This window comes from Pelodiscus sinensis, chromosome 6 (genome assembly GCF_049634645.1).
Source record: "Pelodiscus sinensis isolate JC-2024 chromosome 6, ASM4963464v1, whole genome shotgun sequence".
NCBI classification, from domain to species: domain Eukaryota; kingdom Metazoa; phylum Chordata; order Testudines; family Trionychidae; genus Pelodiscus; species Pelodiscus sinensis.
The window spans coordinates 41796391-41820853 of record NC_134716.1 but is presented as its reverse complement, the minus strand read 5'-3'; the positions used below and the strand labels follow the sequence as shown (position 1 = coordinate 41820853).

Genomic DNA, 24463 nt, shown 5'->3' with positions numbered 1-24463 from the left:
TTTAATGTATGGAGATTTAAAAGATAGCTTTGATATCTGTCCACAGGCTCTTAAAGAAACCTTTGCACCTTTCGTAAGCCCTTGTTAGTGTATTAGATACTGTTATCATTGTATTAAAGTGAAAGCTAAAATTAATATTCCATCCTAGGTTTAAGAAATGTCTTGCCAATAACAACTGCTAAAGTGCCAATTGTCAAGTTTTTCCATGTGAGAAGTGGTCTTGAAGTAGACATCAGTTTATATAACACACTGGTAAGATCACAATTATAAATCATCTGTTCCAGTTAGATTTTTAGGTTCTAATTCTCCATTTGACTCTTTTTGGTTAAGTCAAAGGAGGCAGAGCAGACATTTTCTGCTATGAGGATATGCTAATTGTAAATTTGGTTATTTCGTAGCAAATGTAAGTGTTTTGGGGTATCTTGATCCTTTTGTAGGATTTGCAGGTAAAGAGCAACATCTTGAGCAGTGACAAGATCATCGCTGCATGTGTTAAGTGTCGTGATTGTCAAAGATTCTAATCTGGCCACACAAGCATTTTCATAATTTTTAGGGGTTTAAGGCCTGGATTATGAAAAGCCCCTGGTGCTGCTTTCACTGGGACTTTGAGAATAGTTCCAAATCCAACTTGCCAGACTTGCTACGTTCTCCATGGAAGCACAATTTACATCTCAAGTACTTTATCAAATATATTAAAAAAACATTTTTAATCGGTGACTCTAGACCAGGGGTTGGGAACCTATGGCCAGGAGGCCAGAGGAGGCCTTTACCTTGCCTGAATCCAGCCCCTGAGGCTCAGGACTCCTCCCCACACTGGCTCTCCTTTCCCCTCACCGTACTACTGTGGGTCAGGAGCACACAAAATCTACTAGCCTGGGACCCCTTAGGCTCTGTTGTGTGAGGGGAATGTGGGGAGTGTCTCTTTCCTTCTCAGTCAGGGGCCACATCAATGAGGATTTGGGGGTTTTTTTGTGTGGTTTTTTTGTGTTTGTTTTTTTGCTTCCCATCTGTGTGTGGCCCCTGACTGATTTTTCTGTGGGTCATCAATCGGTCTCTGACCCCAAAAAAGGTTCCACACCCCAGCTCTAGACTTCAAAAGCAAATTCATTGAGACATCAAGTAAAAGTAAGTTTTCATGCCAAGCAGTAGAAAACTTTCTTAAGTCTCCTGTATCAGCAGAAGGAAGGTCTTTTCAATGCTGGGTATGAAAGTCTATTTTTCAGGTTGGTAATGCTTACATTTCTGGGATGAAAAATTGTGAGTTGAGGAACTACCCCAGAATTTATGCTCTACCACATGACTTGGAAATATTATACTAGGTTCATGCTTCATTATTCTGAGGTATCCTTTGGATGCTTCTGCGTATTGTTTGTGAACAGACGAAAGTTAAGAATCTTTTTAAGTACCTTGCTCCAGAGAAGGTAAAAACCCGATTCTGACTAACACTTTCTTTCTGAAGTGCAGAACTAGATATATGGGCTTGCTGAGCTCATACTAGCTACAGTTTTTGCCTTTGAACTCAGTGCACATAACAGTTTAACTTGTAAATAAGTGAAAGAGCACACAAACACACAGATATACAAGCCTTTCCGACCAAGTGACTTGTGAATCATTCTAGAATTCTGCTCCTCCCAAGTAAATTGGTCATTTTCAAAGCCTCCTTGATCATAGGCTTTAGCTAACTACCACTTTTTCCATCTCACTCTTTGTTACTCATACTTGTTACCTGCCTTCTTTAATTACAGGCACTGCATAACACAAGACTGTTGTCCTCTTATGGAGCCATTGATCCCAGAGTAAAATATCTGTGTTACACAATGAAAGTCTTTACAAAAGTAAGTAACATAACAGGCATGCTGGAAGTGATAACACTCACAGTATAAAGTGTAATAATTAGCTTTTTTCTTTCCAGATGTGTGACATTGGAGATGCATCTAGAGGTAGCTTGTCATCCTATGCATATACTCTTATGGTGCTTTATTTTCTTCAGCAGCGAAAACCACCTGTCATTCCTGTTCTCCAAGAGGTACAGTGTATCAAGAAATAAACTGATAACCAGTTAGACTTTTTTGGTGCACTCTTGACAAAAATAGTGATCAAAATCATCAAGTCTGAATAGCCATGCTCTAACTAGTTGTCATTCTGTTCTTAGATCTATAAGGAGCCAAAGAAGCCTGAAATTTTAGTTGATGGTTGGAATATTTATTTCTTTGACAAAGTAGATGAGTTGGTGAGTCTTATATGTTCACTTTTCTGATATAGCATTATCGTGCAATAACTCTGTAAAGTGAAACTAATGTCTGGTGAGGCAGGTATTAGAAATATACAATCATTGTAAAAGGTAGTTACTAACAATGACATTTGCTAATATGTTTTACACGTGGACTGAAAAAGAGAACTTATCATTTAGTTACAGTAACAGCCCTTTTATCCAACATTTCACCAACCAGCAAGCTCGAAAAAGCGGCATTTCTGATCTGCACAGTATATAGTCCAGTATATAGTGTGGTTGGTGCAGGGCTGAGATGGGAAGGGTGGTACACATTATTTTTGAGTCTGGGATGGGGTTTGGGTAAGGGAATAGAAAGGGGTTGGGATGGTGGATTGGGAGGAGACGGAGACGCTGCTCTCTGGCAGCCCCCACAAGCAGCTCCCTGAGCACTGACTCTGTGGCTTCCAGCCCAATGTCTGGGATCCACAGCCAATAGGAATTACAGGCTGCAGTACCTGCAGAGGGAGGCAGTGTGCCAACTTGCAGGAGAGCCACCTAACTGCACTTCTTCCAGGAGCAGCAGTGATGGGGAGCTGTTTATGGGAATTGCTGGAGGTGAGCGCCAACCCCATCCAGCACCCTGAGCTTCTCCTGTGCCCCAAACTCCCTCCTGTGCCCCTGCCCCAGACGTCAAACCCCTGCTTCTTAGTTAACCAGCATTTTCAGTTTATCAGAACTCCAATTTTCTCAGCATTCTGGATAAAATGGCTTTTAAATGTCAGGCATTATTGGATACAGCTGTGCCAGTCTTTACAATTGGAATTACACATCTTTATGAAGTGATGCTTCAACACCTTTCTTTAGTAATCTAAACATGTTTAGAATTATGCTTAAAATATTCTTAAAAGAATATTCTAAATGTTTTTTGGCTGTTAAATGAAGCCAAATATTGTTATAACACCACATGCTTTTGGACATGATATTTTGTTTGGAAGAGAAAGAGTAACATTACCCAAGCCAAGCACGGAACTTTGTAAAAGGGCATGGCAAGAAATTTTTTAGTAGATCTGTAGATACTCACATTTATTGCCTTAGCCTAAATATATATTAGAAAATCTATTGTATTTTTTTTAATATCTAATTTCATTAAAACAGTCAAAGATGGGATTTCCTAGGCAGAATAGGACATAAAGGCATTCACTTAAAATTATTTGTGTGATAATCTCAATTTTATGCTATCAAGCTACCATAACATAGTTGGTTGTATGCAGTACAAGAGACCATTGCACCAGTGACTAATTTTTTTTCAAAACCTGAATGCTTTGCATCCAACAGTAATCATATCAGGTTTGTAAAAGAATAATTGCTGATGTGCCATACTACTGCTTTCTTCCCCACCTGAGGTTAGGTGACATAACTCTTCAGTGGAATCACTTTATGTTGAAGGGATACCTGGTCTAAATGTAAATTAACAAAACATTTAGCAATTTTGGCTATCATCAAAAATAAACAGTAAAAATTGTTTTTAAAAAAAAAAGCAAATCTTAACACTAAAAATGCTCACCAACTCTATTTACACAACAAAATTTGATTATGAATATTAACCTTCAAACTATAAAAGGACGGAAAATAATTTAGATTAACTCTAAACCACACTAGTATATAAAAACAATTGTGTAGTTTAATCATCCCAAATTATGAATGTTCATTTGGTTAATCTGTCTGAATTGCTGAATATCAGAACAAGAAATATTTTTCTCCAACTTTCAGCAAGCCTGTTGGCCAGACTACGGTTCAAACACAGAATCTGTTGGGGAGCTATGGCTGGGACTTCTACGCTTCTACACAGAAGAATTTGATTTCAAAGAACATGTTATCTGTATCAGAAGAAAAAATCTGCTTACAACTTTCAAGAAGCAGTGGACCTCCAAATATATTGTTATTGAAGGTATTATAAGGGTTAATACAGAGCTGATTATTGTATGGAATTGCTTTAAAACCTATTTGATAAATCTGCTCTTCTCGCATGTTTCATTTTCATACTGCTGGATTAGGATCTCCTCCTCCTAAATATATTGAGTGAAATCCTGACTCTTCAGAAGGTAGGGGCAACCTTCCCCTCTCCTCCATTGACTTCAGTAGGTTCCGAATTTAGATCTTAGTTTTCAACTGAAATTAAGTTGAAAAGCAATTTTTATGTTTTGTTTTGTTGCAGAACAGATCACTGTGTAATGAGGATCATTTTTGTTTGAGGACTATCAGAATCGCTAAGAAAACTGGAATTCTATCCGTAGTCTCTTACTCTGTAGTCTTTTCTCTGGTTCTTCAGAATTTGTCTGAATTTTAGCTTGCTTTTCTACTTCAGCTCTACTGTTCTTATATTACTTCTGAGGAAAATAGTGACTGTCTACAATAGCTTTTGTATAGCACTCTGCAGAATGTTGTAACAGTGCAATGTATTATGTTTTAAATCAGTTCCTTTTTGTTAGAAGACCCAAACCCTAATCCAGCAAAATATATAAATATATGCTTAGTTTTCATGTACATTAGTAATCCCTCTGAGGTATAATTTAGTTTAAATTCACCGAATAGTTAAGTACAGTGTTGCATCTTGTCAATACAGGCAGTCCCCGGGTTACGCGGATCCGACTTATGTCGGATCCGTACTTACGAACGGGGTGTCCTCGGCAGCGAGAAAAGCTGCTCCGCATCTCCCTGATCTGCTGGGGGCAGCCCCCCAGCAGACCAGGGAGATGCGGAGCAAAGCCACGGAGGATGCGGGCGGCGGGACGGCGGCGCGTCTGGGCGGTCCTGCCGCCCGTGTCTCCCTGGTCTGCTGTAGGGGGGGGGGGAGAGGGGTGCAGCTAGTGCACCCCTCCCCCCTAGCAGACCAGGCTTTTCTCACGGACACCTGTGGTAGAGCAGCTGGGGTGCTGCTGGGTTGGTCCAGTAGCGCCGCTCCTCGGCGCTACTGGACCAACCCAGCAGCACCCCAGCTGCTCTGCCCCAGGCGTCCCCAAGTCAGCCACTGCTGAAACTGACTAGCGGCTGACTACAGGAAGCCCAAGGCAGAATTGCTCTGCCCCAGGCTTCCTGGAATCAACCACTGATCAGTTTCAGCAGCAGCTGACTTGGGGACACCTGGGGTAGAGCAGTTGGGGTGCTGCCGGGTTGGTCCCCACAGCGCCGAGGTGCGGCGCTGCGGGGACCTACCTGGCAGCGCCCCAGCTGCTCTGTCCCAGGCGTCCAGATTCAGCCGCTGTTGAAACTGATCAGCGGCTGATTCCAGGAAGCCCGGGGCAGAGAAACTCTGCCCCGGGCTTCCTGTAGTCAGCCGCTGGTCAGTTTCAGCAGCGGCTGAATCTGGACGCCAGTTCCGACTTGCGAACAAATTCAACTTAAGAACAAACCTACAGTCCCTATCTTGTATGTAACCCGGGACTGTCTGTACAGGCATTATTTTTCTAGCATATGTGACTTTTTGATAAAAGATGGGGGGGCTTTTGCTCATGCCTTCAAAAATTGCACTTTTTCAACTTTTCAATTAGTTTGATTCATATCTGGACTGCTAAGATTCTGTCTTTTTGAATATATCATCTTTCAATATATGGAGAAATCAGTTTCAGTATATTGATTCTACGTCAGAAATAGCAACTGTGGATTCCTTGAGTTCATATTCATCAGTTTTGTTCATAGTTGGCTTTCACATGGACTTTAGTAATATCTACACATTTCTTCACACAGATCCTTTTGATTTGAACCATAATCTTGGAGCTGGCTTATCAAGAAAAAGTAAGTTACCTGTTCCACAAGCGTTCCACAGAACTGGTGAAGATCTTATTCTATTTAGACAACTGACTTCTTTTTCTTTTCTTTCCTTAGTGACAAACTTTATAATGAAGGCTTTTATCAATGGCAGAAGGGTATTTGGTACCCCAGTAAAAGGATTTCCTAAAGAATATCCCTCAAAAATGGTAGGTGTATTTAGAGTATAGCAAGATCAAGGAAAAGGATGAGTAAGTGTGTTTCTAAGCACCTTGCCTAATGTGAAGCTTCACATATGGCTCTTGTGAAAACAATTACACTCTGTTTAGAACTTATTGGTGATTTATGCATGCCAAGTCAAGAGTTTCTTTTCATATTTCAGTGGTAATTTCCATAGTGGTGGTTCTTTTGGCTTTTGCTGTAAGTTGTGGATGGGTTGTTTTGGTTTTTTTAACACTCGTATTGTGGAAGCCTACTAATGTGAAACAGGTTGGGGCTCTATTGTACAACCGCAACCCCAGACATCTCAAAAGTGTTTGTTAAATAGGCTGTCCTAGAGTAAAGCAGCCACGGGGTGTCGGGGAAACAGTTGGAACAAGCTTTCATCTGTAAGCATGTTACACAGCTTGAATTGTAGTCCTGTTATAGAGAATGGACTATAGATGTAACTTTTCTCATTCAGACTAGAATCTTCATAGTCACGTAGGTGATTAAGAAAGCTATGCTGAGTTCTTTGTAGAGCTGTGGTCAGTTAATGACCCTGATTCTATAACGCATGCTCACCATTACTCTTTTGGGGAGCTGCTTGTACTGATATGGCCTCACGCTTAGGCTGTGCCTACACCTTTCTATCACTACAGATGCACCACTATTAGGCATCCCATGTAGCTGCTCTTTGCCTGCAGGAGGCAGCTTTTCTTCTGCAAAAACAAAATCACCCTGAATGAGTGGCAGTATCTTTACCAGGGTTTATTGCCCCTATTGGATAAAAGTGCTAGTGTAGACTAGAGATGTAAAACCCCATTTAATCAGTTAACTGAATAAACATTATGTTTAACCAGTTAACCGCTTATTCAGAAGCAGGAGGAGACTGTTCTGGTCAGGCTGGAGCGTTCCCCACCTGCCAGCACTATTAAGGCCCAGGCTGGAGTATTGTCCTTCCACTGGTGCCGCTGGCTGCTCCAGTCCGATCAGGCCACTAGTTAACCGGTATGCATTACCTGGTAAGGATGATGCTTCCCAGTTAATCATTGACATCCCTAGTGTAGACCTAGTCTTAGTTATAGCTGGTTTAGGTTTCCAAGCTTTTTTGTTTTGTTTTGTTTTGTTTTGTTTTGTTTTGTTTTGTTTTGTTTTGAAGTAAAAAGTGCATAACACAATGTTTTTTCCTTTAAGGAATACTTCTTTGACCCAGAAGTACTGACAGAAGGTGAACTGGCTCCAAATGACAGATGCTGTAGAATTTGCGGTAAAATTGGGCACTTCATGAAAGATTGTCCTCTGCGGAGAAAGTACGCATATTTTTAAGCATTCTATGTTTTTGGCGGTGCAAAGTTCTTTACATTGTGTTTAAACATGGATTCCTTAAGTAATTCTAGAGTACAAATAGTAATTTGGCATTGCAAAGTAATTTATATAATTAAATGGAGAATGTGTTTTGCTTTGAATTCTTTATTTTTGTTGGGTTGTCATTCTTATTACTTGTTTTGCTGTCTCTTAGTGTTTTTGTATAGCAAAACTATTTTATGGGTTATGAAATACATATTTCACCCATGGTGCTGTTCAGCTATCTTAGGGATAACATTCGTTCTGGTTTAAAAGAGCAATAGCATTAACTGGAGAGAATTTGAATCTGAAGCTGACTAGCTTTGTGCTGGAGAGAAAGCTCATGAAAACTTCCTGTATGTTCTGTTAAATAGTTTCTCTTTATAGAATCTAAAAGGTCCCCAGCAAAAAATCCTTTGTGATGTTAACTAATGCCTAAAAGCAAGCAAAAGGCACCACAGCATGTCTTTGCTCACTGAAATAGAGCCAAATTTACACACAAGAGCAGGGCTTCCTGGACTTGGTATATATGTTTATGGTTCAGTCATTACTGTAGGAAACAAATGCTAACCTAATATTTTAAGGAACCCTGGACTTGAGATGATAATCTCCCTGATATCCTGTAGCTAAATTGGGTAATGTAATCACTACTGAAGCAGTTAAGGAGGAAATCACAAAGTTGTGAGGTGAATGGAATATATGTTTTGTTTCAGCCTATACTTAAAAAAGTCTAATCCTGGCACGCGTATTATGAGTCCCATGGAGGGAACCAAAGAGGGTTGTATACATTTCTGAAATGCTGGATTCAAGAAATATTGAAAATCGACATAATGGAGGGCCCAGTGTATTACTTGTATTACTGATACTTTTACATTTCTAATGGAAATTAGAATTCCCACCCTCTAGTTCAGGGGTGAGCAAAAGGGCCTCCACAGGCCAAATCCAGCCCGGAAATCGGGTTGATCTGGCCTGTGGACACCCTGCCACTCGCTTGCCCCCAGGCCAATTAGAGTCTGGGGGCGGGAGGAGACTGCATGCTCCTCTGCCCCCAAGACCTGATTGGCCTGGGAGAGGAGGGAATGTGCAAAGTTCTCCGTCCTGCCCCTGTCCTACTAGGAGTGCGTGGTGCTTAGAAGCGCCACATACTCCTGGCAGGGCAGGAGGAGACTTCGCGCACACTCCTACCTCCAAGCCCTGATTAGCCTGGGGGCAGAAGGGGGACCACGCAGATTCTCCGCCCACCACCAGAGGCATGGGTGTCTAGGGAAAACTTTGGGGGGAGCAAAGGTGCTCCCCCACTCCCAGACCAATCATTGTGTGTGTGTGGGGGGGGGGGGGGGGAGAGAAGCAGGGAAGTATCCTGGCCCCTCCCCCTTCTGTTTGAAGCCATGCACCTTCTGGTGTGGCCTGAGGCCACTTCAAAAATTTCTGAAGAGATCCCCAGCAAAAAATTATTGCCCACCCTGCTCTAGTTAGAAACTATGAGCAGAACTGCTTAAATATATGAGATGTTGATCAGACGATGCAGGACATGGGCTATTGCACAAAGAGCTTGCCTCTTTAAGAGCACATTCCTTAAAGAGAAAATGTGATTCTGTCATTCTATTCTAGGGATGTGAAGGACTAGTCACTTATCAGATAAGCATATGCTTATCGGATAGTCGACAAGTGACTGTCACAAGAGAGCACTGTGATCAATCCAGCAACAGTCCCATAGACTGGGCTGACATGGAACGATAAATCCACAGCAGACAAAATATGCCTTTAACAAACTTTATTGCAAACAATTTAGAAGCAGTTCAAAAGCAAAAGCAATGTTCAAATTGAATAATTAATCTAATTCTTAACCTCATTTTGATACAAGCACATTCTCACACATACCATTCACCCTCTGGGGCTGGCCCAATCCCCAGTAATGTTGGTTAATTTGATTGAGGCCAGAGTCCGATGTGCACATCACCCCAATATGCAAAATCGATGTCCTCCGACCTGTGTGGCAAATTGGTGTGGTATATATTCCCTTGGCGAGGGGCAGTTAGGATGGGGTGACATCCGTCCCCGCTGCGCTTGTGCTTTTTAAATGTTAGCTTCCGGGACTGATAGAGTAGCTGATTAAATGCCATTTAACATCCCTATTCTATTCCTAACCAAGCTAGAGGCTTATGAAATAAACCTATTTTCTAAGGAAGCAATTTGACTGAAAACCTTCAATGAACTTTAAAAGTTCAACAACAAAACACTGTCTTGGCAGCTAGTGAATCAGCAACATAAACAGACATTATCTGAAGTATTCCCCTTCTGTATTATGTAGTTTTATATTTGATTAATGAAATGGATATTGCTGAGAGACGTAAACTAAAAACCCACGCAAATGCACATTAGCAGAAGTCACAAATAAAGAACATTGGATATATTTTTGAAAGTATCTGACTGATTCTAGAACAGAAGCATTTTTGAAACTACCACCACTTGTTAAAATGTTAATACTGTTAAATTTCTTTTTAGCCATTTTCATAGAATCATAGAATACTAGGACTGGAAGGGACCTCGAGAGGTCATCGAATCCAGTCCCCTGCCCTCATAGCAGGACCAAGTACTGTCTAGACCATCCCTGATAGACATTTATCTAACTTACTCTTAAGTATCTCCACAGATGAGGATTCTACAACCTTCCTGGGCAATTTATTCCAGTGTTTAACCACCCTGACAGTTAGTAACTTTTTCCTAACATCCAACCTAAACCTCCCTTGCTTCAGTTTAAGCCCATTGCTTCTTGTTCTATCCTCAGAGGCCACGATGAACAAGTTTTCTCTCTCCTCCTTATAACACCCTTTTAGATACCTGAAAACTGCTATTATGTCCCCCCTCAGTCTTCTCTTTTCTAAACTAAACAAACCCAATTCTTTCAGCCTTCCTTCACAGGTCATGTTCTCTAGACCTTTAATCATTCTTGTTGCTCTTCTCTGGACCCTCTCCACCCTTTTGCTTGGTGTCTTTCTCATAAGTGGATAGATTGCAGCAGCTATTGCCATCTTAAGTAATATTTTATATGTTGAAAGCTTTGTGATTAAACTTGTTTATGCATAGTTAATTGTCTTTGATTCCAAATTAGCCTTAAAAAACTTTGAATATAGTGTTTTATATACTCCTTTTGAAATATGTAAGTATACCAAATAAATACATCTTTAGAAGGATATACCAGTTTATGAAAGATAGTAAGTTATTAGAGGAAATGACCATTTCACAGTTACTCCATGATTGTCAGTATGACTCAGTACACTAGTCAAAGTCTTCTGGAGCTAATAAATATGCTATTTTAACTTCCAGGTATATACAATCAGACATTACTAAAATCTCTGAGTACCCATGAGCACTCTACTGAGCTTTAAACTTAAGTGTAATTTTTCCTTCATTTTCAGTATTGAAAGTAGTTGAAGGGATTTCTGAGGGATATTTATATTTTCCTTAGATCTGTCTCTTTGTATGTACTATGTCATATAAAACCAAAACATTTAAGACTTAACGTTTTGTAAATTTTGGACTGATTTCTTTATATTCTGGGGGTTTTATATAGGAAGAGGTTTGAATAGCTAGATAAGAAATCAATGAAAATTACTACTAAACATCTTGGTTGAAAAGATGTCTTATTTTTTTAGCCTGACTTAATTGTGTGGTGCTTCTCTACTACATACTGATCATATTTTCCATTATATTTCAGCATAAAATTTTCCTTAAATACATAAATTAGTATGACTATACTTACTTCATATTTTATGTTGGCTCTTCCACATAGACTTCTAGGAAAAGAGAGATACATTAATTCATTTTTGTTGCAAGTTACAGAAATCATCTTAAAGATTATACTATTTGACATAGGTTTATTTTCTCTGTCTAGTGAGAGAGCCTGTTTGCTTTTATGTTACTCTTTTGCTTCTGCAGATTGAGACGACGATATGATCATGAAGATAATAAAAACCAAAGGTATATAGAGAATAATGAGAAAAGAAGCAAAGAGGACAAAGAAATCCAAAATAAAACTACAGAAAAAGATACCTCAATCAAGGAAGGAACAATACTATGTACGCCTCAGAAAAACAAACTAGGGAGGGCAACAATGGAAACCGGAAGAGACAAAGCTTCCAGGCAGTCAGCAGAGAAGTGGAAGCGGCAGGAGGACAGAGACTTAAGAGAAAAACGTTGTTTTATCTGTGGGAGAGAAGGCCACATTAAAAAAGAGTGCCCACAGTATAAAGGAGCTGCAGGTATGAAACCCAGATACACTCTAACACATCTTAAACAGAACCCATAATTTAACGAGATTGACTACATAGGTCTGAATTAGTGTCTCATCAATATATTGAGCGTACAAAGTATTGAATATTACTTTTCAAGGGGACAGGATGCAGTTGTCTTATTTTATTTCTAATCCCTCTGGCTAACTTAAGGTCTGTTACCTAGAAAGACTAAGACATGATTTCCATTAGAGACAGAAAACAGGCTGCATGGCCCAGATCTTGAGGGTATTTAGGCCCCTAAGTTAGTCATTTAAGTTAGGTGTCTAAGTATCTTTTGAAACTCATTGGAGGTTAGGTGCTTAAATACCTTTGAGGATCTGGGTCAGCATGTGAGGAAGAGTGAGTTTTTCTATTTGCAGCAGCTGTTTTTCACTTTCCTCAGAATTCCTGTTAGCTTCATAATCAAACGTTAGATTCAATTTGGTGCATTGTATGTCAATAAAGACTGTCCCCAGAGCTGTTCTCATCATCTTAAACTGCTATATTCCAAATAAGTTTAAGCATTTGATAGCTTTCTCCATAAATGGTTTTAAACTCTTCCCAATAAGCACACATTGGTTACTACTCAAACAGGATATGGAAATGAAGCTTCTCAAATAGCCAGAAGGGACCTATTTCTTGTAGCAACCTTTGTCATTGTCTCACGGGGGAGTGTTGCTTTTCTGGATGGGTAGGAATTGTGTCCCTAGCCTCTGTCTGTCAGAAGCTGGGAATGGGCAATGGAGGAGAATCACTCGATAATTACCTAATTTGTTGATTCCCTCTGGGGGCACCTAGCATTGGCCACTGTGAGAAGATAGGACACTGGACAAGATGGCCGTTTGGTCGGACTCAGTCTGACCATTCTTATGTTCTCAAAGACTATTGAAGATTTTCAGACTAACATGGAACACCTAGGATGAGGCCAGGTGCTCCTTAAACAAGGAGCCAGTTGCCAAAGATCTTTAGTATGTTGGTTTGGTCCCGTTGCCCGCTACTCTGACCTAATATCTCCACCTGTTGGAGAAGAATAGCATTTAGGTTGATGTGGTTAGGACAGTTACTGCATTACTTGTATCATCTCTCAGCTCCACAAGCAGTTCACAGCTGGAGCTGCTCCCATGTCATGCCCCATGTAGTTTAAGTTGGTGTAAATGCTACTGGCAGGGACAGCTCACCACCGACAGTGGGGGGATAGTGTGGACATAAGCCATTGCAATAATTACTTTGATGGCTGAATGTCATCCTAACTTAGGTTTAATTTTATAGTATACACTTTCCCCCAGTGAGAAAATTGTCTTGCATTTTTATAAGAATAGGCATGTCCTCTTGGATTCTTCTAGCAAATTCTTTCTAGCTCATGAAAGTATCTTACCAACAATATTGTATTCCTTTTGGCAGAAGAGAAAAGGCACAAATGTACATGTTAATGACGTAAAGCTAGTTATTTCTATGTATTTTTTTAATCAAGTCTTGGAATTCTAGCCAAATGGATCTTAAATGACGTTTCAAATCATGCTTCTGACAGAGACATTTGTCTAGTTTTCCCCACTAGTAAAAACTCGCTTCTACTGTGCCACCACTGAAGTGGGATATAGAGGGAGTGATGACCAAAATCTATTTTACTACATTCAAGATGTCGGTGTATTCATTGTGGCGGGAGTAGCTTCAGCTTTTTTTTTCAGTCCAGGTGACCTACTAAATTTGTCACTTCTAATATATAAGTGCAGTGATGCGGTTGTCCAGTGATGTCTGGTGCCTATCTTTTGTACTTTGAAAATTGCTTTCTGTGTAGTCCCAAAATGTTCTATATAATTGGTTCTCAACTAGGGGTATGTGCATACCCCCTTGTGGATCGCAGATGTCTTCCAGAGGGTACATCAACTCATAGGTATTTACCTAGTTTTACAGCAAGCTACATAAAAAGCAATAGTGAAGTCAGTACACACTAAAATTTCATACAGTGACTTGTTTTATATTTGTATATCCTATACACTGAAATGTATACACCAATGGATTTACAATTATATAGTAAAAATGAGAACATATGCAAATTTCAGGAACAGAGTGTTGTGACATTTCTGTATTTTTGTCTGATTTTTATAAGCAAAAGGGTATTTAATCGAGCTGAAACTTGGTGGTATGCAAGACAAATCAGACTTCTGAATCTGGAAAGATTCAAGAATCACTGTTCTATATGATTCAGTGCTTATGGGGCTGACTTAAATCATAAGATTTAATTTCCTGGTCTCTTCTGGATTTTCTGCATGACCTTGGGCAGCTCATTTCGTGATCTTTGAGTTCTGTGGAATAGTTGTTCCCTTCTTTGCAAGGGTGTTGTGGTTAAATACATTGAAAACTGTGATGTGCTGGGATACTATGATAATGGGGAGGTGAGCATGCCTTTTAAATAGATAATGATCAGTCGTTGGAGTATAATCAGATGGTAACTTTTTTATCTTTTCAGTAAACTTTCACTTTATTTTAATTTCTCAGGTGGATCAAAGTCAGAAGGTCTGTGTGGATCCCCTTCTTCACCCAGTGCTATTAAACGTTCTGGTAGACTCAATCAGGTGAGCACTGCATAATTTTCTGAATCACGGTTCTTAAGTATACTTAAAAGCAATTTACAGTAGTAAATAACAATCTTAAGTTTTCAACTACAATACACTGTTTATCTCTAGTCCAATCAACTGTTCCTTGCCTAACAGTTGAATTTTATGTTTGCTTATCTTTGTATGCCTCTTTTAGGGAATACTTTTACATGATGAAAAGAAGAAACAAAAGGGAAAAGTGTTCTTGAGTCCCCAAACAGGTTAGTACAGAAAACTGCACTGAACAGCAGTTCAGATATTAACAACTTCTGATTAACAACATTTTACCAGGAACCAATCCTGTCCCATTGACTTTGCAATGTTGGGGGGTTCGATATTGGCAATAGCATGCCACTTATCAAGAACATTTTGTTAGAAATAAAACCCATGCTGCAGTCAGGATTTCAGGGTTCCAGGCAGAGAAGGCAACACTGGGACAGCTGAGCACACTCCTCACATGCAGGTTTGCAGGTCTCTAGTCAGGAGAAAATAGTGTGAAGACGTCTTCTCTGGCTGCAAACCCGAGGTTTCCAACATTTTTATGCCCGAGATCACTTAAAAAAATCTCAGGGCAACCCGGGATCTACCCTGTCCCTTCCCTGAAGCACCACCCACTCCATTCTCCCCTTTTTCCTTCACTTGCTCTCCCCCACCCTCACTCACTTTCATTGGCTGGGTTGGAGCAGTAAGGGGTGAGGGTGCAAGCTCCGAGAGAGAATTTAGGTGCGGGAGGGGACTCCAGGTTGGGGCAGAGTGTTGGGGTCCAGGAGGTGGGTAGAGAAGGAGGTGCTGGCTCTGGCAGGGGGCTTCTGGGGGCAGTGTTAGTATACAGGAGGAGATATGGGGTACTGACTCTGGGATGGGGGATCCAGGCTGGGGTACAGTTTTGGGGTGCAGGTGGGACTGTAGGATGCTGGCTGTGGAAGTGGGGGAGTCAGGGTTGGGACAGGGTACAAGGTGCAGGCTCCAGCTGGGAGCAGGCATTTATCACAGGCCGCTCCCAACTGCCAGTGCAGTAGGGCTCAGACAAGTTGCCTGTCAGTCATGGCTTCTTGCTGATCCCAGAAGCAATCAGCTGCAGGCTTATTTATCTCTGTGCTCCCCTGGGGAATAGGGTGACAGCACATCTTCACACGCTGCCCCATTCCCAGCACTGTCCTCAGAGCTCACTTTGGCCAGGAGCTGGCTAGTGGGAACTGCGGACATGGGCCCTGTTGTGATGGCCTGGAGATCGTGATTCACAGGCTGAGGCTCCAGGATCAACCAGTCCATCATGATCAGTGGGTTGGTGACTGGTACTGCAAGCCCATAAACATGCCTGCACATGGGCATTGCACAGGAGGTAAGGAGTTGTGAGCTTGTAGGGGAGAGGAGTGTAGCCAGTTACAAGCCAGCTCCTGTGCTCTTCAGGCTATAGCTTGTTATGGGGTGCAGCCAGGGATGGAAGCAGGGGGATGGGCTGAGTCCTTATCCCAGAGAGCACAGAAAGTACAGTGCAGTCAGGCTGCAGCCCCTTCTGCTGTCCTGCCTGCAGGTAAGTTACAGGCCTGCAGCCAGAGAATGTAGTTTCCAGCATTTCCTTCCTTAGTAGCAAGCCCATTCAGTTTCTGGATGGCAGCAACTTTTTGCTGTCAACTGTGGAGATGCTCTTTTATTCACCATCAGTAGGCTTTTATGGGAGGGCAGGGGAGAGGGTTTGACAGCAGAGTACAGCATTTTATTTGTATCCGCTCCTTTCCCTTCCATCCCCGTTTCTGCCTACTTGAATCTTTTTGTGTGTCTTGGGAGTGTTTCCCAACTCTGAAAGTGAGAGGTTGAGTGAGGCATTAATTTTGTGTATCATGGTTGAATCTAATCTGTCAGATCAAGTTTGTCCAGTTTGTCTTTCCCACTCCGATGAAACGTGCAATGTAGACCACATTTAAAACCAGGCTGTGCTTCCAAAATCTTGTGTTCAGGTTGATTGCTTTTCTATTTGGTCTCAGCTTCAATAATGTGACACTTTTTTTCTGTTTAGGTAGTCTTTCCAATAAATACATGAATCAGGGAAAATCCTCACAGAAGAGGACCCAACAAGAATCATGAGGAACTCTGAAATTGCAATACAGGCTATCCATTTACTTCAAAAATTAGGTTAATTTTGGATAAAGCTTCTGGGCTCACAAGACAGCAGCACAAAACGATCTTCAATTTAAGTTTGAAGAAAATATATTTTATTTTTAATTAGATTGCTAGACGAAATCAGAAGCAATGGATTTTAATGCAGTCCTTCTACCATGGACTCCTGCTCTTAATAGATTATTTGACCATTTTAATAGAAAGCCATGATGTTTGTATTTGTTTACTAGGTAAAACACGTAGATAAGGGCAGGTGCTCATTTTCAAGGTTTTAACATTCAACCTGACCCTTTCAAAATGCACAATTGTGTGCAAGCCAAATATAATGTTCTATTTTTCTTCAAAAATTGACTTTTTGAAGGAGGAAATGCTATTTATTAATGTTGATTGTTTACTGAATCCTTGTGTAAAGTATTTAAAATGTTTGTGGACTACTACTAATGTATTTGCAAACATTTTATCTGTGGAGAATTGAAAACATGGACATTAGTAAACTTTTATGTGAAACCTCTATGGACACACTGCCACTGAGTTGTTGTTTTTTTCCCCTTTTTGTGATTTTATATGAGAGAATATGCTGCTGTGCTTGTGTATATAAAAAGACTGAGAAGCAGGTTAGGCCTATTTCATGCTGCTAAGAATCTTTCCTGTGGCCTATAAAACACAATTGACAAAATTGCTATGAGAGGAAGATAAATGATAATCAGCAATTGGGGGCATTAATTGCTTTTCTGTTTTCCTAAAAAGTGAAGAGGATCCAACTGCCAGCCAAGGATTTTATTAGAGTTGTCATCTTAAGATTTACTTGAAGTCTTTTTGGAGCTGGTACTGTGCCATCATAACTTGTTCTGGGAGGAGCATGTTGGAGAACCATTACATGGTAAAAACAAAATCACTGTTATTTATGACTTTGAAATAAAAAAAACCCCAAAATTTAAAACTTGAAATTTCTACTTGTTCCTTATATTTTACTTACAATTCCAAATATTCTTATTACAAATGCAAAATCCAATAGGAACAACATTATCACTTACATAACTGCATTGGTCATTGGGGGCACCATCACTGATGAGAAATCAACCAATTGTCTCCATCTCTGATAATTGAGTACCAATGCTTGAGTCTCCACACAATTCATTCCTGTCCACTCTTATGTTGTCAATCCAGCTCTTATTCTACCTCTTCTTCTCCTCCTCCCCTTTACTGTCCCTTGAAGGATATTGGATAGGCCAGATGATCTTGTGTTATAGCCATACCACTTCAGCTTGTGCTTCTTCACCATCAACAGGAGGTCTTCATAAGATCCAGTGCAGTGGGTGATGTTGCAGACCTATTTATTAGTGATATGATCAAAGCAGTAAATGTCCAGGAATGTATGGAAGTTTCTCATCTGCACTAAGTTCTGCTAGAAGGGTCCATATCTCTCGCGCGCACACAGAAAAATGGAGATGACCAATGAATACAGCAGTTTGTTTGGATTACAGGGAGCTGATGATCTTGCTCCAAATTGAGATAAGCTTTGCTGCTGAAGGTGTATGTGCAGTTCTTGCCAGAATTTCTCTTTGATCTTTCACCAGTGATGCTTGCCCCCCCAATACTTGAACTGTTTCATCGCGTCCAGATCTTATCCACTGACAGTGATATATGAGCTGATCTCATCATGTTTGTCATCAACTTATGTTTTCTGCTCAGGAAAAAGAGAAAACTAAGATAATGTAATTCTACTCACTGCTTCTTTAAAGATGTTATGTTTTAAGACTAGTACTTCCTTTCATCAAATGTCTACATTAAACATGTAGGCTGGAATTTTCAAAGGGGTCAAGTCCCCAGTTTCCATTGCGTGTGTATATGTATAGCCTAAAATTCATTACTTCATACATTTCTTATACTGTATATCAAAAGAAATTTTAGCCAAAGACTAATAGAAAATGACCACATTCAGGGGATAGAATGTTTGTCAAGATCACTTCAACTTCATATCTCATGCTAATTTTTATCATAAAATTATAATTCAGTCTTTACTTTTTGGACTGTTTAATGTTTTTGTTGTACTGCATTTGCCTGGTAGCAAAATATAAAAGTTGCTGTGTTCTGTGTATACAATGGCTCATTTAACCCTACATTTTAAGTTTTCTTCTTTGTGAATGGGAGTGAAAGATCAAAGCTTTTATGGAACGAAATGCCCAGAGACACAAGTCCCATACCCTTCCGTAGAAGGTGTCCATAAAAATCATTTTTTCCATTCTGCCTCAATACTTTTTGCTATGAAGCATCCAAATACGGAGTTTTCCCTGCTAAACCTCTTTTCAGCTGAAGGCTGGTTCTGTGGATGTCCTTACCTTCCATTCTGAAGCCATCATTCCCCCTTCTACTCTAGTCTGGGTTCTTACTGGGTTTTTCTCTTGTTCCATGGAGGAAGCAGGGTTGAGTGTATCTCTAAGCAGCTATGAATGCAAGATTCTTCTCATAGCTGTGGGAACCAAAATCCCAAAGCTGAGGCTCATGTCACAGGTACTTTGGAGCTGAGGTTCATTTCACTACACACGTATGTGTCAATAACTTTGTTTTCCTGATCTCTCAAGCCTTTCCATATGCTGAATTCGGGGAGTTCCTCACAGGACTCTCTCAAGCTTCCACTGAAGTAAGCAAGAGACTTGAATTAACTACAGAGAAGAGTAAAATAGAGGCAATATGGCAAGTATTAAATAAAAATACACAAATCAACTGCAATTAGGAGATGCAGGCAATATAAAAAGTAATAAACTACTCAATTCAAATATCTGACAGGATAGCCAATTCAGGTGAATTAAGAAATGATTTTACATTCCTTGCTCATCTTAAATTCCACAAACTCTAAAGGGATGTGTGTATGTACAGGAAATACAGGGTTAGATTCTAAATTACCTTTCCATTCTGAGAAAGGTATAGAATAATTCAGACTAATACAACCAAAAACATACATCTCAATCCAAGTTTGAAATTTTTTTTAATATACCTATTACACATTCTCTTTTCATTCATATATATATATATGACAGCATGTCTAATGGTTAGAGCAGAGGCTAAGATGTTAGTAAAATTATCAGCCGGGGAAGGGGGAAGAGAATTATTTTAGGGTTGCTGTCAATAGTAGTTTATTGCTGGTTTGGTACTATGAAGCATACATATCAATACATAAATGCTATTATACATTTATCATTTAAAGTGACTGGTTAATTTGACACTTTACTAACTATATGAAAATGGATCAAAGAATCAAACTCAATAATTAATTTGTATGTGTATGGCCAAATGAGTTACACTAATGGCAGCACGTGGTAAGAGATGAATAGGGTGTGCTGTTTTGAGGAGTACATTAGTAAGAAGAGACAATTGGGCATCTTCATATTTGTATGTATGAGTACCTTATTTGTATGTACAGTTCAGCTGTAGTCAGTATTCATGAAAACTCTATTGCTGTGTGGATTTCCTCCTCCTTTTAGAATCTTGTCCCAACACTTTCAAACGTAGTCTAGGGAGCACAATACTGAATGTTAATGAATCTGCAGTAGAATTGATTTGAACCTGGGATGTTTCACAGCTGGTGGGAATTTTGGTCTGCAGCATAACTATTTTACTGAGGAGTCACGTGTTAGAAGCTCTTTTTTCTATAGGAATTTGTTTTACAAAACTGGGATTACTATATAATCAAATCTCTATAGGATAGCACAATCACTAATGCTGAATTTTCCTGGGGGAGGGAAGGAGAAACCACAGTAAAACAAAATATTAAACATTTAACACAGCTCTTGCTCAAAACAAAGCACTGCATTTTGAGGTTACATCATCTTTGCACTAGTATGTATGAATGCTATCTTCCCATAGCAGTCAGTGTGTTATCTAGAAAGTAACTTGAGTAGAGTGATGTGTCAAGTTTAAAGACAAACTAAAAATTAAAAGTAACAGGGAAAATTGGGATCTCTGGCCTAGCATCTCTCTACTTAATTCTAACAGGCACTTAACATAATACAAGCTGTAAAATAGTGTGGTGTAACTTCCTGTTTTCACAAGCTAATTTTTCTTAGTTATCTGAGGCTGACATTAAGACATAGTCTTTGCTTGAGAAAGTATCTAACTGTATGTAAAATTTGGCTTTAGAATGCAGGTTAAAATGGCTATCTAGATGCCTATAATAATTTGGGGTAATAGAATAACTGATCATTAAATACCAGAGGAAGTAAATTAAGACCTGTGAATTCCCAGAGTATTCTTTAGGGGGTTATTTAATTTGATTGAAAGGTTTCAAAATATTTAGGTGTCAATTACAGTATTTATATGCTTCAACTTTTTTTTGTTCACAGGGGTACTTGTATTTAAATTATAGTGGAGGATACAGTCTCCATTTGGATACATTCTGTAACTAGGATTAAAATGTTAAGACCCTGAAATGACCTATTAAAACACTGCTTTAAGACTGAAGGCCTGAGCCAACTCACATGGAAGTAAATAGGAGTTTGTTCACCCATTTGCTTATCTATCTGAAGCCAGTTTCATTAGTAACACACTTCATTTTCTATTTGCAAACATTCAAATGAACATAGAGCCGCATATTGCACTTCTTAAATGTAATAGTTTTAATGTTTTGCTGATAGCCTCTTCAATATCTGCTTGTTCTGTTAGCCAGTTTGTATGCACAATTATGGTCTGTGCACAAAGATGTGTACTTGTATATATGCAGTTAAACAATTGCTATTTGAAAATGTGACTGAGGCTAAATATCCCTATAAATATAAAGTAAAAAATAGGTAGTTGATTAAACTTGCCTGATATAATTTTCTTTAGCTATACAGAAAAAAACTTTGCCTTCTTATGTCTCCTTAGGATGTTTCATGCCTCTCCTGGATAATCTTTCACTGTACCACCCCCCTGTGTTTGCTAGATAATTTGACACGTTTTCTTGGCATATCATGACCGTCTATGAGCTGGATGTCGGAAGGAAGGAATTTTAAAAAAAAATTGTTGACTGAGTTTTTAATATGAGAATTACTGTCAACATTCTCAGCACCTAACTACTGAAAAGTTTGACTTTATACCAGAAAATACTATTTTATTCTTACAAAACAGGCAACACTTGTCCTAGTCTTACCAGTGACTATTTTGTCAAGAAAAGCAAGTAAAGAAGATTGCTACTGATTTACGCCCTGCTAGCTAATGTATGTCCCTCGGGGGGCGGGGAGGGTGGAACCCTCAACCTCTGGATCCTGCTGACCCAGGATCAGTGGTGGACTACCCACCACTGATACAGAACCTACATTGGGATGGGGTGGAGTTGGGTGGTCCCATGTTCCCACTCAACCCTGGGGTGGTGGTATTCCCCTCTTATGTGGAGGGAGAGACTGTGCTACATCACACAACCTCTTATCTGAGCCAGTACATTGCAGTGGTATTCATTCCTGTCCTGTGAAGGCCAGAGAACCCAAGCTATTATTGAACGGGGCTGTCTGACAAGGAGCGCAGAGCCCGGATTACTAACTACTCCAAGCGTACCTGAAGGCCAGGGAACTTGACTATTCTTAGAACTGGTTCTGTCAGAGAGACCAGTGCACACCATGCCACCCTGCGTGAGGTTAGAGAAGCTGACTCATGTTGACCATTGTCCTGTCTGGTTGAGAGACTGGGGTCCAGTTTATTGATTGTCCAGCTCTGCTTGGAGCCCAGGGAGACTGACACTGGTGGCCCTACCTTACAGAAGGGCTGAGCCTTGGGGAACTGATTCTCCCCTGCCCCACTAGGAAGGGAAGGGGTAAAGTCCAGCCCCTGTCTAGACTACTAATTCTCCTACTGTAGGACACATCCAGGAACACTGCAATGAGGAGGCATGGCCACCCTCAGCAGCTGATGCTAAGGGATGGCTACTAGCATTATAGGTGATGATCTACATTTCTTCAAATGCAGTCCATGAGGGTGCTCCATATCAAGTGTCAGTGTTAATCTGAGGTTTTCAATAGCAGTGTCTGGGCAAGGTGCACATTTGCAGTGGCAGTCTCCCAGCACTGATGGTGCCGCATGCAATATGCTCCTTCTTGACCATCCTCAGCTTGAGACAGAGTCCATGAGCGATGTCACTGTTAACCTAAAACAGAATTAGAGTTGTTAAGTTTACTTTAGCCTTGTTTATTCATGATTTATTACTTGGTTACAATTAGTTTAATAAAAGTTTGGGTCCCACAGTTTTCCACAAGGATGTCTCAGGTATTCTTGGTTCACTTCTTGAAAAGATGCAATACTAATTGTGGAGGTATACTAATTGTGTCCCACAGTACAACAACCTAAAGAATAGGGCAAAGAGATAGAAACCTTTGACTCAAATTAATTGTAATAGAGAAATTCCCAATACCTACATCAGACCTCGGGCAGACCACAACAAGGGAATCTCAAGGTACCGTCTCTGCTGACAGACTATATGCATTCCTACCAAACTGGCTCCATTGGCACCTGTGGACAGTACAGAGATCACAAGCCCCACAGGTCACCAAGTTCAAAAGCACCACAATCATGTATACCAGGATACTCAGAAACAGAGGAGGAGGTAACAAATGAAACCTCAGATCAAAAAGACTTATGCCCAGTGAACCTTCATAATTGGACCAAAGACCAGATCAGCCAGGACTACTCAACTTTGGAAGCCCCAAGGCCCACAATGATACTCATAGCACATACCAAAGGCTGCAACTTAAGTGTAGTTGCATATTCATGCAAACATATGCAAATAGTGTCTTTCACACAGATGGGCATGAATATAAAGATTAAGGCAAGACTACACAACACACAGGCCCCATTTAAGTCAGTTCTGCTGATATTAATAAAATGCAATATTTACCTGATTTCCACCCACATGACAGCACTTTTAATAAGCAATGACAGTCCAGGAATTTAACTACTACTGCATATCAACAGAAGACCATTATATTGATTACTTTTTAGTTTTTGCTCCCACCGCAGGTGGTGTATTGAGCAACCTTGTGATAAGCAATACTGTGCCAGCTGGAGGAGCGGCGTTCTGGTTTATACACCCCATACCAATTCTTTGGTGGCTAAAGCTATAAATGGCAGTGGGAAGCAACACCTTCTAGAACAGGGCTGGGCAAGATGTGCCCACATAGTTCTCTGATCTGGCCCATAGACTGCACCTGGCTGCTTTCTATTCATATCTTGCTGCCAATGCTACCGAATTTTCAGGTCGGAGCTCAGGCAGCAGGAGTCTATTTGAATGGCTCAGAGCTCCTGGTTGTGCTGTTACCCTGGCAGGGAGCGGAGATATAAGTCCGTTAAACAGGTGCAGTAACCCTGGGTGGCTGCCAGGCAATGCAGTAGCAGCAGGACTGAGCCCACGAGCCCTTTGCTGTCTTTTTCATTCAAAACCTCCAGCCCCAGGCATCTCTAGGGGGAGGCTGGGACCCAGCCCCGCCACTTTCGGCGTCCCCCCTGCGAAAATTTCTGCCCATCCCTGTCCTAGAACAACCCCCTATGTCAGCGACTGGGCAGCCAGGGGGCCCCAGCGCACAGCGACAGGCCGCTACCGGCACTGGCAGGAACTCGGGGCCAGGCGCCGCCCTGTCTGCCTGACCGGCCCCGGCAAGGCGGCTGCCCGGGGAGTCCCAGGAGCCGCAGGGCAGCGCGAGGGGCCGGGCCGGGGGGGGCACAAAGCCCGGCGGCGGGAGCAGCTCCCCGGTCACCGGCGCGGGGGGGGGGGGCGGATGGAGTCAGGCTCGCGCGCCCGGCTCCCCGGCGGGGGGAGGGGGGAGCTGCCGCGGCCCCGGCGGACACTCACCCCGGCTCCCGCGCGGCGCTTCCGCTTATTGCTCCCGCTTCATTGTGCCGACTCGAGGCGGAAGCGCCGCACAAACCCGTCCGGGCAGCGCTGCCGGAGCCGCTCCCGCGGCGTCATCGCGCACGTCGCCTTACGCGGCGCGCGG

General features: G+C 41.1%; 1 protein-coding gene and 1 long non-coding RNA gene across 5 annotated transcripts in view; one reads left to right on the top strand and one right to left on the bottom strand.

Annotated features, from left to right (window-relative positions):
* The window catches only part of TUT7 (terminal uridylyl transferase 7), a 54085-nt gene extending 37066 nt beyond the window's left edge, over positions 1-17019 (top strand). For both annotated transcript variants that reach the window (XM_075931792.1, XM_075931793.1), the window contains 12 exons: positions 149-252; positions 1746-1835; positions 1913-2026; positions 2153-2230; positions 3983-4160; positions 5957-6004; positions 6095-6186; positions 7373-7488; positions 11462-11784; positions 14293-14369; positions 14548-14611; positions 16408-17019. In XM_075931792.1, the coding sequence (XP_075787907.1) occupies positions 149-252; positions 1746-1835; positions 1913-2026; positions 2153-2230; positions 3983-4160; positions 5957-6004; positions 6095-6186; positions 7373-7488; positions 11462-11784; positions 14293-14369; positions 14548-14611; positions 16408-16475 (1352 nt within the window). In that variant the 3' untranslated portion in view covers positions 16476-17019. The remainder of the gene's footprint in view (positions 1-148; positions 253-1745; positions 1836-1912; positions 2027-2152; positions 2231-3982; positions 4161-5956; positions 6005-6094; positions 6187-7372; positions 7489-11461; positions 11785-14292; positions 14370-14547; positions 14612-16407) is intronic.
* Positions 13751-24463, bottom strand: LOC112543534 (uncharacterized). Of its 3 annotated transcripts, XR_012904724.1 has the most exons (5): positions 24319-24463; positions 22889-22982; positions 19913-22620; positions 18848-19144; positions 13751-18192 (listed from the first exon to the last, which is right to left on the bottom strand). It is a non-coding gene; the product is annotated as an uncharacterized LOC112543534 (long non-coding RNA). The 3 variants fall into 3 exon arrangements; XR_012904723.1 differs by having other exon boundaries at positions 13751-19171; positions 24319-24462; XR_012904722.1 differs by having other exon boundaries at positions 13751-19144; positions 24319-24461.